The sequence below is a fragment of the Symphodus melops genome, assembly GCF_947650265.1.
Source record: "Symphodus melops genome assembly, chromosome: 2".
In the NCBI taxonomy this organism is placed as follows: Eukaryota; Metazoa; Chordata; class Actinopteri; order Labriformes; family Labridae; genus Symphodus; species Symphodus melops.
The window spans coordinates 30,670,958-30,688,285 of NC_136692.1; the positions used below are offsets into that span (position 1 = coordinate 30,670,958).

At 44.3% G+C, this 17,328-nt stretch overlaps 1 protein-coding gene and 1 long non-coding RNA gene across 2 annotated transcripts in view; one reads left to right on the forward strand and one right to left on the reverse strand.

Annotated features, from left to right (window-relative positions):
• Positions 1-17,328, forward strand: part of LOC306820606 — a 113,106-nt gene that overhangs the window by 14,377 nt on the left and 81,401 nt on the right. The gene's annotated exons all lie outside the window — the stretch shown is intronic.
• LOC306820597 (trace amine-associated receptor 13c-like) lies at positions 8,611-10,005 on the reverse strand. The gene has a single exon (XM_079338477.1). The coding sequence runs from the start codon at positions 9,726-9,728 to the stop codon at positions 8,730-8,732; it is 999 nt and encodes a 332-aa protein (XP_079194603.1). The 5' UTR covers positions 9,729-10,005; the 3' UTR covers positions 8,611-8,729.

Sequence of the window (17,328 nt, forward strand, 5' to 3'; positions counted from 1 at the left end):
TCTCTCCCGGCTGGCTCCTGAGACACCTGCGCGGAAACAACAAGCGGCAGTCAACGTCCTAAAACAGCGGGCTTCCTGTTTCACTTCTCTCCGACAAGTGCTACTATACGTCCCCAAAGGGTACTTACACGGAAAGCAGAGTCCTCCTCTGCCCCTGCGTGTGTATCGCCTTGCAGCACTTGCGGTCTCAGCGTGCGTGGTCCCCGATGCGTGTGCCGTCCTTCACCTTTACTCCTTGAGCGGTGGTACGCGGTCTTCCTGCTCTTCCGGTTCCGGCCACGTTCCCGTTTCCGTCCCCGTTCCCGTCTCCATCCCCGTTCCGTTCCCGTTCTCGTCCCGTTCGCGTTCTCCGTTTGTTGCTTCCGTCCTTTTTATGTGCGTTCCTCCGCACCAACACAGGTGCGCTGATTTGAAGGTCTCCGGGATTGGGGCAAAGTCATGTGATTAATTAAGTCATGAAGCATGTGACTATGGCAGTTCTTAAGATATAAATGAAAAGTAAAATACACTGCAAACGATAAAACCAACACAAAAACACAGCACACAATAAAAACAAAAAATAAAATGCCATAACACATATGCTGGATCACAGGAGCACTGCCAGAGCCCTGCAAAAGGACTTCCAGCAGGCCACATGTGTCTGCTTAAACTGTCAGAAACAGACTCCATGAGGGTGGTATGAGGGCCCGACATCCACAGGTGTGGGTTGTGCTTACAGCCCAACACCGTGCAGGACGTTTGGCATTTGCCAGAGAACACCAAGATTGGTAAAGTCACCACTGGCGCCCTGTGCTCTTCACAGATGAAAGCAGGTTCACACTGAGCACATGTGACAGACGTGACAGTCTGGAGACACGGTGGAGAACGTTCTGCTGCCTGCAACATCCTTCAGAATGACCGGTTTGGTGGTGGGTCAGTAATGGTATGGGGTGGCATTTCTCTGGGGGCCGCACAGCCCTCCATGTGCTCGCAAGAGGTAGCCTGACTGCCATTAGGTACCCAGATGACATCGTCAGACCCCTTGTGAGACCATCTGCTGGTGCAGTTGGACCTGGGTTCCTCCTAATGCAAGACAATGCTAGAACTCATGTAGCTTGAGTGTGTCGGCAGTTCCTGCAAGATGAAGGCATTGATGCTATGGAATGGCCTGCCTGTTCCCCAGACCTGAATCCAATTCAGCACATCTGGGACATCATGTCTCGCGCCATCAACCAGCCCCACAACAGACTGTCCAGGAGTTGTAGGGAGGTCATACAGGCACGTGGAGGCTACACACACTACTGAGCCTCATTTTGACTTGTTTTAAGGACATTACATCAAAGTTGAACCTGCCTGTAGTGTGTTTTTCCACTTTTATTTTTAGAGTTTCTCCAAATGTAGACCTCCATTGATTCGTAAAGTTCGATTTCCATTGATCATTTTGGTGTGATTTCTTTTTTCATCACATTCAACTATGTAAAGAGCAAGATCTAGGATGTTTTGTTTTAGTGTTCCCTTTTTTTTCTGAGCAGTGCACTTTAGTTTGTGAACCAGCCAGGACGATTTTAGGTGCAGCCTCCCCGACATTTTATTATCACTCTAACATGAAAGAGCAGCAACAAAAACCCAGACTGCAAAAACATAAAGACAATCGTCCTGATGTTAGATTTTTTACCTACACATTTTTTTATATTTCATATTTGACCTCAGCTTTTCACCTGGGAACAAACTTCAGAATCCCAACATGGTTGATAAAGCTGTTGGCAGGCTCATTGAGAGATGGCAACGGCAAAACCTTCATTCTCTTGTCCGTTCTACATTTTGACCAGGACCTTGAAACACATGTCTGCAGAGAAGGTTCTAGATGATTTTATTGATCTCACAGTGAAAACTTCAAGAGTCATGGAGTCAAGTGACGATATGGAGACTGGATTCATTCCAGAGCTATAGACCAGTGGTGTTCAAACTTTTTTTCTTGCGGGCCAAAATTGTCGCGTTAGAATCGCTCACGGGCCACAGGGCTTTTTTTTTTTTTTTTTTTAAATATTGGTAATGAAATACACAATAACTAATTGCTTTGGGAAACTGTTGTGTTCTAATTTTTTGGAAATAATAGTCAGGATTTTATAGGTCTCCGAAAGAAGAAAATATATATATATAAGATATAAGAACGAAATATGCCATTTGATGAGGCCTTGGGCCAAAATCTTCTGATTCTTCGATTTGAAGTCAAGGGCCACAAAAAATCCACTCAAGGGCCACAAATGGCCCCCGGGTCGCACTTTGGACACCCCTGCTATAGACAAAGCTGGGTCCAGTGAATGTTGATGCAAATGTTGAGCCTCTCTTCTTTGGCTTCAAGTAAAAAAGTAACTCATGAATAATACTGCATTTTACATTTCATACCTCCTCGTTCCATATTCCACTCTTTGTCCACATTGATCATCTAATCTCAACCTTATTTCCATCTTAAACTCTCACTTTAAAATTAATTAATTTGTTTTATACTTTATAAATTCAGTTTACACTCTGTCTAATGAACATGAACACACACATAGGCCTAGATACACACTCATGCAGAAACAGGATCCTAGTGACATGCATTAATGGAGAGGTCTCGGAGTGAGGGGGCTGCCCATGCGAGCGCTGCAGAGCAGTTTTTAGGGTTCGGTGCCTTGCTCAAGGGCACCTCTGCAATGCTCAGGAAGTGGACTGGCACCTCTCCAGTTACCAATCCAATTTCTGGACTTGGTCCGTGCCGGGACTTGAACCGGCGACCCTCCGGAGGTCGTCACCTTAGTTTTTGTGTCTGGCTACGTAACCACCAGTTGGACCTCACCTGAATCTTTGTGAATCTTGTCTGACTCATCCGAGTCGGTCAGCGTTGGTGCGGGTCATGAGAGGAATTACTGATTGGCTGAGGTCACCTCCCTCTCTTCTTTTCTTTTTCCACTAAAAGACTATGGACTGATAACGTGGCATTTTAAACTTTTTATCAGATATTACCTCGATTATTAGGCTACCTATAATATGAGTGGTGACAGACAGCGGTGTGAAAATGGTGTTCTCGTATTAAAACAGCAGACTACCGTCGTCTGGTGGCATTGAGAGTTATTTCCTCTCACGCATAACGCAGAACATACATGGTGGCCTTCAGCTGTAGTCTTTGCACCGTGTTGAAGTGCAACTTTTTGGCCAAGATGAAAGGCAACGTGTGGCGACGCCACAGGCGGCTTTCATCGCCACCAGTTATTTACCATCTGCTTGGTGTGTTAGGGCCTTGAGACTTATGATTTCAAACCTGCAAGGACTGGTCAATGCTGCAAAGGAAACCCATGAGATCTTCTGTGTCCTTGAAAATAGCTTAGGAAATAGTGGAGAGGTTACAGAAAATTCCTAAAACAAAGAAAATAGTTGAATTAATTCAAGCTTTGGAGACAGCTCCCCATCTTTATCTATCAGTAAGTTTACATAAAGCTTGGTTTAAAGATCAACTTGGTGTTTTTATTGGACTTCTGGACCACCTAAGCCTTGAATAGGGTGGCATTAGGCCTCTTGGACTGGCAAGACTTTTCAAGCCCTTTTTTACATTTGCTTTAAAAATGTCCTCCTGGTGAATTTCCGGCATGTCAAGCTTCATTTTTGTCCTAACATGGTTTTTATTTTGTTGAACATCTCGTGTGTCACCATGATGAACTGACTTTAATGTATTTACGGTATGGTATCATACATGATCATGTTATAGAGAGGCAGAGAGGAATATTTCAACTGTACTGATGTTTCTGAGCTTTTCAGAGTTTGTCTGTTTGTTTTAGGTGAGTGATAAAGGGTTTAGTGATTTTTCGATCATGTCTGTAGTGAAGGTTCCTGTGTGGGGAGGGGGTTTGTTGCATCATGTGTTGATGTTCAAGTGTATTCATTCATGCCTTTCAACTAGAACTCACCTGTGGTTCAAAGTATTATCATTGTTATTAACATGCTCCCTCTGGGATGACGACACGGCTCTCATTAGCATGTTTGTGTTCATGTTGAAACTACAGTGAGGATACAGTCAGAAGGTGTTAATGAATACACTGGTGGTGAGGACAAGTTTGTGTTTTCAGCTGGTCTGAATAATAATAATAAGTCTTCAAAAATAACTTTCATGATCTACAGATATAAAATTAAATATCTTTGTTAACAAACAACAATCATTGTGATTTTATAGGGTTTCTTGAAGTCATCACCTTGTGCAGACAATTAAACCGGTTGTTTGAACAGGTGTTTTCCTTCTTACAAATGTGGTCAAAGAAAACAGTGATTATAAAAGATTTACGTTTTACCCAACTTTGTATTCACGATGTCTTAAAAGATCAATCAGTGAGTTGTGTGGAGAGTGAACTGGACTCTGAAGACATGGGTAATGACCAGTTCAGCTGTTTCCTTGGCAGACGGCAGTTTGGACTATGGCAAAATTTGACCATTGTCAGGATGGGACTTGTGATGCAGTATTGGCAAGAGTTGTAGGATGCCAGCAGGGGTTTGGTGGAATGGTTTTTGCTGGTTACAATGGTACCATTATGTAAGGGCCAATTTAATGGCCAACAGTCATCAAAGAACGGCTCCCACCCCTACATCTGAGGCCTTCTACTCGACTACACACTGTCTCTTGAAATCTGGCTTCCTCTTTCTTCTTGGAAAGGATCTGCATGTCATCTCGATAAATGAGCACAAACTGTCTCCGAGGATATTCTTGACCAGGGCTTGAAAAAACAAGGTGGCAACAAGTGCATGACAGGGAGTCAACTTTTATCAGATAGAAGTCAAATAACTTCTCTCTTTCCTCACCACGCTAATCCAGAGTGATTGACACGCTTCTGCTAAGATAATCACGTCTGACTTATTTGCTAAAATGGCTGGGTGATTCAACCAGGTTGTAAATATATATGGGAACAACATTTCAGGCCATTTAGTTAGCTCATTCGTCCGGTCTTTTAAAACATATCTAACAACAATTCCATCCTATTCTGTTCAGTTTATTCATAAATCTTTCCTTGACATTATACAGTCATTAAACAATCATGAGAAAATATGCGACATGAGAGTTTGTAAGCAATAGCATCTGCGTTATCTTGGTATAAACACATGATCAGAGCATGTCCTAGGTCTAGCCCGAGGCCTCCTGCCGGAGGGACATGCCCAGAACACCTCCCCAGGGAAGCATCCAGAGGGCATCCGGACCAGATGCCCTGGCCACCTCAGCTGACTCCTCTCAATGTGGAGGAGTCGTGGCTCTACTCCGAGCTCCTAACTGGTGACCGAGCTCCTCACCCTATCTCTAAGGGTGTGCCCAGCCACACTATGGAAGAATCACATTTGTGCGCGCTCCCATGTATCGAGGCTACAGTCCTCGTGCATTTTCCGACTCTATCCACCATCCTGTCCATTAATGGCTGAAAAGCCCAAAAATAGAACTTTAAAAAAAAAAAAATATATATATATATATATATATATATATCGAGAGCCTTGCCTTTTGCCTAGCTATTTTTTCACCAGGACGGACTAATACAGCGACCTCATGACTGCCGACGCTGCACCGATCCATCTGTCGATCTCGCGCTCCGTCCTCCCCTCACTTGTGAACAACACCCTAAGATACTTAAACTCCTCAACCTGGGGCAAGGACTCACCACCAATCCGGAGAGGGCAGGCCATCTTTTTCTGGTTCGAGAACCATGGCCTCAGATTTAGAGGTGCTGATCCTCATCCCAGCCGCCTCACACTCTGCAGTGAACCGCCCCAGTGTGCGCTGAAGGTTCGGTTTAGATAGAGCCAACAAGACCACATCATCCACAAAAAGCAGAGACGAGATCCTGTGGTCCCCGAACCGGACCCCCTCCGGCCCCTGGCTGCACCTAGAAATTCTGTCCATAAAAGTTATGAACAGAACCGGTGACAAAGGGCAGCCCTGCGAGAAGTCCAACGTCCCGCTGGCAAGCAAACCAGGCTCCTGCTCTGGTCATACAGAGGCCGGACCGCCCTTAGCAAAGGGCCCCGAACCCCATACTCTTGGACCACCCCCCACAGGACACCATAGGGGACACGGTTGAATGCCTTCTCCAGATCCACGAAGCACATGTGGACTGGTTGGGCGAACTCCCATGAACCCTCAAGCACCCGCTGGGGAGTGTAGAGGTGGTCCAGTGTTCCACGGCCAGGAGGAATCCGGTGATCGGGATGCCGCAGCCCCCACTGTCGACTGCTGCCTGATCCACACTGCATCCAATCCCTAGAGTTTCCTCTGTGGTCCACAGGAGGACAGGCCCGTGTCACCCATTCGGGCTGGGCCCGACCGGGCCCCAGGGGCAAAGGCCAGGCCACCAGGCGCTCACCTACGTTCCCCAACCCCAGGCTTGGCTCCAGGGTGGGACCCCGGCTGCACCATTCCGGGCAGCGTCACAGTCCTTATTGCTGTTGTTGTCACAGGGTTTCTTTGAACTGCTTTTAGTCTGACACATCACCTATGACCTGTTTGCCTTGGGAGACCCTGCTGGGGGCATGAAGCCCCCGACAACATAGCTCCTCGGGTTATTCGGGTACTCAAACTCCCCCACCACGATAAGGTAGCAGTTCAGGGGGGAGGAGCAGAGACATAGTCTGCTGAAATTAATAACAGAACATTTAAGACAATGAATATATCAAAATGTTGAGTGCCTGTTGACAGAGAGATCATTAGTAGTCCGGATTTAGACGAAACCACATCTAGTTACTCGATTTATTTGAGAACTTGTTTCAGCCCCACATGATATTGATTTTAAGAGTAAAAGATTGTCTCCAGCTTAAAACACACTTTTCCTGCTCTCTGAAACATAGTTAGAATTTATCATTTATAAGACTCAGTCAGAAAGGCTAATTGTACTTTTTTAAATAGATACGTAGTCCAAGATTTGACACTTTTTATGATGGGCCATAATGTGAGGTTCTGAGTATGAGCAGTATGTAAAATAGAATAATTCTTTTTTTTTTCATTGTAACCCATACAACAGAATTAAAAAAGTGCCAAACAGTCAGTGCATCAGTAAATGTGAGTACATGTACGGGTTAATCAGAGCTCAAATCACAAACAACACTGGAGTCTCTGTTGATTGTCAATAACCGCTAAAGTCACTTCAATTAAAAAAAAACAAAAAACACGAGAAAATCTAAAAGGTTGAGTCTCTTCATGTTAAAGATTCACAAATGCATCAAACAACCTGCTGCATTAGATTGCTGTCATGAATAACAGCTGCAACTTTGAATGAAGGCTGGTGAAGGTTAGGGCACTTAAAAAGAGAGCAGCCAGAATAGAACAATAAAGCATCTGAAGAAGAGCTCTGCTCACACAGCGTTGTGAAGGTGCATTTAGTAACCATGGTGACGTTCTGTCGGACAAACAGCCCGTTGACCTGAGGCCTGCAGAGACTTTAAGTTCCTCTCTGCCACCTCTGTGTGTGTGGATGATAAATATTATTTAATTTGAATTTACTTCACTGTTTTAAACAATATGTAGGAGTCCCCTCTGAGATTTATAGACATCTCTTAATCCTGCAAGTTCCCTCTTGGCAACTTGTTTAAAAACGAATAACATTTGAAGTAATATTGTGGTTAAACACAGCATAAGTAAATGTGGTATTAATTTATTGTATTTTTGAAATGACTAGAAAGACAAGTCCACACGTGGTTAGTGCAGACTGATAAAACCCTTTAAATCAGGTGTGTGTGTGTGTGTGAGAGTGTGTGTGTGTGTGTGTGTGTGTGTGTGTGTGTGTGTGTGTGTGTGTGTGTGTGTTGCATGTGATGGTTCAGGATCCTTTATACGTACGTTTGTTTTGGATTTCATATGTTTTAATCTATTTCTTTATTTTGTAATGATAGTTTTTATTGTCTTTATTATATTCATGTAAAGCATGCTGTGTATAAATTTGTATAACGTGTTATAAAAATAATTTATTTCAGAAACTTTTTGTGGCATTAGGTGGGTGTGTCGACTGATCGGCCTTTTCTGACGGCTGTGATTTTATGACACTCTTGATCCTTATGTTGTAAAACCTTATAACAGTTTGATATTGATGATAAAAAACACCAAAAGAATCAACTTTCAGGTTACAAAGAATCATCTTTATTTATCGTGTCTTTAACTGGAACATTGAGTTTTCTGTAATGTGAGAGAAGAAACAGGGAACATTATCACATTTAGAACGAGGGAAACAACATTTATATTCACATTATTGCTGATAAAATTACTTTCAATGAGTCAATAATCAAGAATTGTGAAACAAAACATTGCAGCTCTTGACTTCACGCTGAATCCCTAATCTTTAAATCATCACACTGCTCAGAGAGAGAAGAGGGAAGAGGAAATAAAGAAAGGCACAAATGCACAGTGTGACATCAAACATATTGACAACAATCCAGAAATCACACATCCAAACATAAAGGACAGCTGCAGAGAGGAGCAAAAAAAGTCACTGAAACAAAGAGACACTCTGCAGGGCTCCAATCTTCCTGAAACATATTTCACCTGGGTGACGTTCTGAGCAGAACCTGCTTTTCTGACACCGTGGTGGAAACATTTCTGGAGCTCTGCAGTGTGCCAGCCGCCTTTCTCTTTGTTTTAGTGACATCAAACATGTGACATAAAACATTCTGCATGTGCACTGATCACTTTGCATAGCTGACAGATGTTTGAGTTTTGTTATGCTCAGACTGAACAGGTTATATACATCATATCTTTAAAGTATATTAACCAGAGACGAGGACTGCTCCAGGATCTTTAGTGAGACAATGAACCTGATTGCTTTTCTAAACCACGGATAGAACAAAGCGTATATGAGAGGGTTCAAACAAGAGTTAATGTAGAGCAGCCAAGACGCAATGCTGACCCGCAACGATGCACTGTTTGCTGTTTCTTCTCCTGTAAGAGAGGAAATGTAATATGGACAGAAAGTGATCAAAAACACCAGTATGACTATGCCCAGAGTCCTGGCTGCCTTTCTCTCTGATTTCTTTGCAGTGATTCGACCCTTGCCCACTGCAGCATCTGTAACATGAGTCTGCATGGCACGAGCCTGAGACACTGCTACGATAAACACTCTCATGTACAGAACAATGATGACCATACAGGGGCCAATAAAGGTGAACACGAGGTCCACTGTTCCTGACACATAGTTAATCACCACCACACACTCCCCAAAGCAAGAGTTATATCTGTCAGCCTGCTTCAGATGTTCCTTTAAGATCAGCCCATTGAAAAGGATTGAGCAGGCCCAGCACAGACACACACACAGCCCCACTCTGCTGCGAGTGATTTGGTTGGAATACTGCAGAGGATAACAAATAGCTGCATAGCGATCGATTGATATGAGCACCATGTTCCCCACAGAGGTTGAGGTAAGAATGAAGGCTATAATGTCAGAAAAAGCACACATGAGATCTCCCAGCAGCCAGCAAAATTCTATGACCCTTACCATTATTACCGGCATCACCAGCAGCCCGACGAGGAGGTCTGAGATAGCCAGGGAGAGCAGGAGCAGGTTGGTGGGGGTGTGAAGCTGTCTGAAGTGAGAGATGGAGATGATGACAAGCAGGTTAAGAACAACAGTGAGAACAGTGATAGAGGAAAGCAAAGCATACAGGAGGACGGCCTCAGTGCGAGGGCGCATAATAACCCTGCAAGACAAGTTGAGGAGCTGAGGGTAGCAGAGCTCGGCTCCCTGCTGGTCGTCCATCATCCAGCACTGAGGGGAGGTGGTGACCTGAACCTGCTGAGCTCAGTCAGCTCTCTGAGTGCCAGAATGATCACAGCTCACTTATCTCTGATGGCAACTCCCTCGTCATCCTCTTCATCCGGTCAGCTCTCGACCAATGGGCAGCTGTAGTCAGTGTCGTCCTTTCTTCTGATCTCTCCTCCTCTTCCTCACCTCCCCCTTGATTACTCCCCCCTCCCTCCTACCGTCTAATTCCACTGGTACATGATGCAATATTGAAGTTTAATGTGAAACTTTAACAGAAAACTTTACTCTGAACTGTAAATCTTAAAGTGAACTGTAAAAGTCCGAACTTTAACACAGTTTAATGTTATTGGACACTGGTTTGCCCTCCTACACTCTTCCCAGAGGCGCTGCTTATCAACTGTCAAGGCAGGCAACAGCTTGGGGCCCCAGGCCAGTAGGACCCCCCAATAACTGATGAACTTTAAACCAAAGCATTGCCTTAAAAAATGTGCACATTTTGCAAAGACAGTAGGAAGCCTCCTTAATGGGGCACCATCTGACAGCAGTCACTCTTAATGTCCTGTTAAATGTTGCATGCATTATTGCTGGAAAATAATTGTAGATGCTGGTTGAGAGAGGCCCTTAATGAATGTTTGCTTCGGACCCCAACAGACCCATGAAGCGCCCTGCAGATATTCTGGGGTTCAGCCTTCGTTATGGCAGCCCTCACTGTCTGGAAGGCTCTCCCATTAGTTATCTGTAATGCTGCATCCTCAGAACTATTCAAATTACTTTAGTTTGTGAACCTACCAGGACGATTTTAGCTGCAGCCTTCCTGACATTTTTTTATCGCTCTGAGCTGATGGAAAAAAACCAATAACCCAGAGTCTAGAAACAAAAACACAATCGTCCTGATGTCACATGAACGCATTGTTTCATATTTCATATTTGACATCACCTTGTCACCTGGAAACAAACTTCAGAATCCCAACATGGTTGATTAAGCTGTTGGCAGGCTCATTGAGAGATGGCAACGGCAAAACCTTCATTCTCTTGTCCGTTCTACATTTTGACCAGGACCTTGAAACACATGTCTGGCGAGGAGGTTCTAGATGATTTTTTTTAGAAGAGTCATGGAGACAAGTGATGATATGAAGACTAGATTCATTCCAGAGCTGAAGCCAAAGCTGGGTACAGTGAATGTTGATGCAAATGCTGAGCCTCGCTTCTTTGGCTTCAAGTAAAAAAGTATCTCATGAATAATACCCTGCATTTTACATTTCAGACCTTCTCGTTCCATATTCCACTCTTTGTCCACACTGATCATCTAATCTCAACCTTATTTCCTTCTTAAACTCTCACTTTAAAATGAACTCTCACTAAACCAAAGATGAACATATTGTTGGTGCTTGGACCCCTGACGTTCTAGTTGCGACTCCCATGAACCATCAGATCTACAGAATCTTTGGACAAAGAAACAAACTAAGCACACAAAGGGGTTTTGGAGTAACATGAAGGTGCACTCACACTAGGCTTTGTCTTTCCATATTGTGCCAAATCCCCCACTGGCACTCACACTGCTCCAGCACTAACCGGGCCTGAGCATGGTTACCATATAATGCGTGCATGGCTTTACATGATCATGATGCATGCTTAAGTTTAGGTAGGCCAATCCACCGGAGAAAAACACAGCGAACATGACGCCAACTTTATTGACTTATTGTCTCTTTGGTCGGATACAGCCAGAACGCACTGGGACTTCTTGATAGTGGGGACAGGGATCGATCATACTTCATGGCCACGTTGAGTACACATGCATGTGCTCGAGCAGAAGAAACTGGACCGTATCAAAGCACACCTCTTCCAAATGCATCACTTCTGCTTCTACAGGTTGACTGTTAAGGCCCTGACACACCACGGAGGTCGTCACCTTAGTTTTTGTGTCTGGCCACGTAACTACCAGTTGGACCTCACCTGAATCTTTGTGAATCTCGTTTGACTCATCCGAGTCGGTCAGCGTTGGTGCGGGTCATGAGAGGAATTACTGATTGGTTGAGGTCACCTCCCTCTCTTCTTTTCTTTTTCCACTAAAAGACTAAGGACTGATTACGTCAGCGGCATTTTAAACTTTTTATCAGATATTACCTCGATTATTAGGCTACCTATAATACGAGTGGTGACAGACAGCGGTGTGAAAATGGTGTTCTCGTATTAAAACAGCAGACTACCATCGTCTGGTGGCATTGAGAGTTATTTCCTCTCACGCGTAACGCAGAACATACATGGTTGCCTTCAGCTGTAGTCTTTGCGCCATGTTGAAGTGCAACCCTAACCCTAGCCCTGCAACCTTACGCCACAGGCGGCCTTCATCACCACCAGTTATTTACCATCTGCTTGGTGTGTTAGGGCCTTGAGACTTATGATTTCAAACCTGCAAGGACTGGTCAATGCTGCAAAACAAACCCGTGAGATCTTCTGTGTCCTTGAAAATAGCTTAGGAAATAGTGGAGAGGTTACAGAAAATTCCTAAAACAAGGAAAAAAGTTGAATTAATTCCTGCTTTGGAGACAGCTCCCCATCTTTATCTATCAGTACGTTTACATCAAGCTTGGTTTAAAGATCACATTGGTGTTTTTGTTGGACTTCTGGACCACCTAAGCCTTGAATAGGGTGGCATTAGGCCTCTTGGTCTGGCAAGACTTTTCAAGCCCTTTTTTACATTTGCTTTAAAAATGACCTCCTGGTGAATTTCCGGCATGTCAAGCTTCATTTTTGTCCTAACATGGTTTTTATTTTGTTGAACATCTCGTGTGTCACCATGATGAACTGACTTTAATGTATTTACGGTATGGTATCATACATGATCATGTTATAGAGAGGCAGAGAGGAATATTTCAACTGTACTGATGTTTCTGAGCTTTTCAGAGTTTGTCTGTTTGTTTTAGGTTAGTGATAAAAAGTTTAGTGGTATTTTGGTCTGTAGTGAAGGCTCCTGTGTGGGGAGGGGGTTTGTTGCATCATGTGTTGATGTTAAATTCATTCACACCTTTCAACTAGAACTCACCTGTGGTTCAAAGCATTGTCATTGTTATTAACATGCTCCCTCTGGGATGACGACACGGCTCTCATTAGCATGTTTGTGTTCATGTTGAAACTACAGTGAGGATACAGTCAGAAGGTGTTAATGAATACACTGGTGGTGAGGACGAGTTTGTGTTTTCAGCTGTTCTGAATAAGTCTTCAAAAATAATTTTCATCATGATCTGCAGATTTAAAACTAAATATCTTTGTTAACAAACAACAATCATTGTTATTTTATAGGGTTTCTTGAAGTCATCACCTTGTGCAGACAATTAAAACAAAAAAAAAACAGTGATTATAAACGATTTATGTTTTACCCAACTTTATATTCATGATGTCTTAAAAGATCAATCAGTGAGCTGTGTGGAGAGTGAACTGGACTCTGAAGACATGGGTAATGACCAGTTCAGCTGTTTCCTTGGCAGACGGCAGTTTGGACTATGGCAAAATTTGACCATCTTCCTGATCTGATCTACCACCGTCAGGATGGGACTTGTGATGCAGTATTGGCAAGAGTTGTAGGATGCCAGCAAGGGTTTGGTGGAATGGTTTTTGCTGGTTACAATGGTACCATTATGTAAGGGCCAATTTAATGGCCAACAGTCATCAAAGAACGGCTCCCACCCCAGCATCTGAGGCCTTCTACTCGACTACACACTGTCTCTTGAAATCTGGCTTCCTCTTTCTTCTTGGAAAGGATCTGCATGTCATCTCGATAAATGAGCACAAACTGTCTCCGAGGATATTCTTGACCAGGGCTTGAAAAAACAAGGCGGCAACAAGTGCATGACGGGGAGTCAACTTTTATCAGATAGAAGTCAAATTGTTATGATTAGAATAATGTAGAACCAAGAGCACAAGACAGAAACCGAAAATGAAAACGAAGGAACAATTTATTATACACGAGTGATCAAGAATACAAGAAATATAAGTGACACTAATGTGTAACATGAAACTATGTGACTCGAAGAATGTGTACAAGTTATCAAATGTGACAATCAACTATGTGTACATGAAAATCTAAGTGACTCTAAATGTGCAACAACAAACTATGTGACACGAGGTGTACAAGGAACGCGTGAAGAAGCCAGATCAGACGAACAAGACGACGACAGAGACAGGGACAGGAACGCAGGACTGGGAACACTAAGAGGAGAGAGAACACGGAGGTTAATAAACACGACAGGGAATTATACAAGAAATATCACTGGAGCACTGAAAACACTAGAGAGCTACTGACCACAATGGAACAACAATAATCTGGCGCTGGCCTCCTGGCAGAAGCCAGCTTAAGTAACCCGGTGATTGGATGAGCCACACCTGTGGACACTGATTGATAGTTAGAGACACAGAGGGAATGACAGACAGGGAAACAAAACACACACACGTGGGGAAGAGACACAAACAAACCCAAACATGACACAAATAACTTCTTAAGGATTACACTCTTTCCTCACCACGCTAATCCAGAGTGATTGACACGCTTCTGCTAAGATAATCACGTCTGACTTATTTGCTAAAATGGCTGGGTGATTCAACCAGGTTGTAAATATATATGGGAACAACATTTCAGGCCATTTAGTTAGCTCATTCGTCCGGTCTTTTAAAACACATCTAACAACAATTCCATCCTATTCTGTTCAGTTTATTCATAAATCTTTCCTTGACATTATACAGTCATTAAACAATCATGAGAAAATATGCGACATGAGAGTTTGTAAGCAATAGCATCTGCGTTATCTTGGTATAAACACATGATCAGAGCATGTCCTAGGTCTAGCCCGAGGCCTCCTGCCGGAGGGACATGCCCAGAACACCTCCCCAGGGAAGCATCCAGAGGGCATCCGGACCAGATGCCCTGGCCACCTCAGCTGACTCCTCTCAATGTGGAGGAGTCGTGGCTCTACTCCGAGCTCCTAACTGGTGACCGAGCTCCTCACCCTATCTCTAAGGGTGCGCCCAGCCACCCTATGGAAGAATCACATTTGTGCGCGCTCCCATGTATCGAGGCTACAGTCCTCGTGCGGGCAACCGGGTTCGCATCTGACCCGTGGCAACTTTACCGCATGTCTCTCCCCACTCTCTCTCTCTCCTCATTTTCCGACTCTATCCACCATCCTGTCCATTAATGGCTGAAAAGCCCAAAAATAGAACTTTAAATATATATATATATATATATATATATATATATATATATATATATATATATATATATATATATATATATATATCGAGAGCCTTGCCTTTTGCCTAGCTATTTTTTCACCAGTACGGACTAATACAGCGACCTCATGACTGCCGACGCTGCACCGATCCATCTGTCAATCTCGCGCTCCGTCCTCCCCTCACTTGTGAACAACACCCTAAGATACTTAAACTCCTCAACCTGGGGCAAGGACTCACCACCAATCCGGAGAGGGCAGGCCATCTTTTTCTGGTTCGAGAACCATGGCCTCAGATTTAGAGGTGCTGATCCTCATCCCAGCCGCCTCACACTCTGCAGTGAACCGCCCCAGTGTGCGCTGAAGGTTCGGTTTAGATAGAGCCAACAAGACCACATCATCCACAAAAAGCAGAGACGAGATCCTGTGGTCCCCGAACCGGACCCCCTCCGGCCCCTGGCTGCACCTAGAAATTCTGTCCATAAAAGTTATGAACAGAACCGGTGACAAAGGGCAGCCCTGCGAGAAGTCCAACGTCCCGCTGGCAAGCAAACCAGGCTCCTGCTCTGGTCATACAGAGGCCGGACCGCCCTTAGCAAAGGGCCCCGAACCCCATACTCTTGGACCACCCCCCACAGGACACCATAGGGGACACGGTTGAATGCCTTCTCCAGATCCACGAAGCACATGTGGACTGGTTGGGCAAACTCCCATGAACCCTCAAGCACCCGCTGGGGAGTGTAGAGCTGGTCCAGTGTTCCACGGCCAGGAGGAATCCGGGGATCGGGATGCCGCAGCCCCCACTGTCGACTGCTGCCTGATCCACACTGCATCCAATCCCTAGAGTTTCCTCTGTGGTCCACAGGAGGACAGGCCCGTGTCACCCATTCGGGCTGGGCCCGACCGGGCCCCAGGGGCAAAGGCCCGGCCACCAGGCGCTCACCTACGTTCCCCAACCCCAGGCTTGGCTCCAGGGTGGGGCCCCGGCTGCGCCATTCCGGGCAGCGTCACAGTCCTTATTGCTGTTGTTGTCACAGGGTTTCTTTGAACTGCTTTTAGTCTGACACATCACCTATGACCTGTTTGCCTTGGGAGACCCTGCTGGGGGCATGAAGCCCCCGACAACATAGCTCCTCGGGTTATTCGGGTACTCAAACTCCCCCACCACGATAAGGTAGCAGTTCAGGGGGGAGGGAGCAGAGGCATAGTCTGCTGAAATTAATAACAGAACATTTAAGACAATGAATATATTAAAATGTTGAGTGCCTGTTGACAGAGAGATCATTAGTAGTCCGGATTTAGACGAAACCACATCTAGTTACTCGATTTATTTGAGAACTTGTTTCAGCCCCACATGATATTGATTTTAAGAGTAAAAGATTGTCTCCAGCTTAAAACACACTTTTCCTGCTCTCTGAAACATAGTTAGAATTTATCATTTATAAGAGTCAGTCAGATAGGCTAATTGTACTTTTTTAAATAGATAGTCCAAGATTTGACACTTTTTATGATGGGCCATAATGTGAGGTTCTGAGTATGAGCAGTATGTAAAAGAATAATTCTTTTTTTTCATTGTAACCCATACAACAGAATTAAAAAAGTGCCAAACAGTCAGTGCATCAGTAAATGTGAGTACATGTACGGGTTAATCAGAGCTCAAATCACAAACAACACTGGAGTCTCTGTTGATTGTCAATAACCGTTAAAGTCACTTCAATTAAAAAAAAACAAAAAACACGAGAAAATCTAAAAGGTTGAGTCTCTTCATGTTAAAGATTCACAAATGCATTAAACAACCTGCTGCATTAGATTGCTGTCATGAATAACGGCTGCAACTTTGAATGAAGGCTGGTGAAGGTTAGGGCACTTAAAAAGAGAGCAGCCAGAATAGAACAATAAAGCATCTGAAGAAGAGCTCTGCTCACACAGCGTTGTGAAGGTGCATTTAGTAACCATGGTGACGTTCTGTCGGACAAACAGCCCGCTGACCTGAGGCCTGCAGAGATTTTAAGTTTCTCTCTGCCACCTCTGTGTGTGTGGATGATCTGTCACGTGTTAGCAGGCAGGAAACAGGGAGGAGGACCCATGTGCAGAATAAACTAATTTATTTGAACAAAAAGGCAAAACAAAAACTTTCTTAACAAACTAAATCCAAAACGTCTCAAAAACCAAAATCCACGACGGAGAAAACACAGGGAGCAGGGAGATGAAAGACATTCCAGGAACAGACCACGAGACATTGACAATGAACCGACAAGAGACTGAGGAAAAACACAGAGACTAAATAGACAGGGGTAATTGGACACAGGTGAGACTAACGAGACAGGTGAGGAACATCAGGGTAATCACAAAGGCGGGAAACACAAGGAACAAAG

Coding starts and splice junctions, on each gene's coding strand:
- LOC306820597 (XM_079338477.1), bottom strand. CDS start 9,728: ATGATGGACGACCAGCAGGGAGCCGAGCTCTGCTACCCTCAGCTCCTC.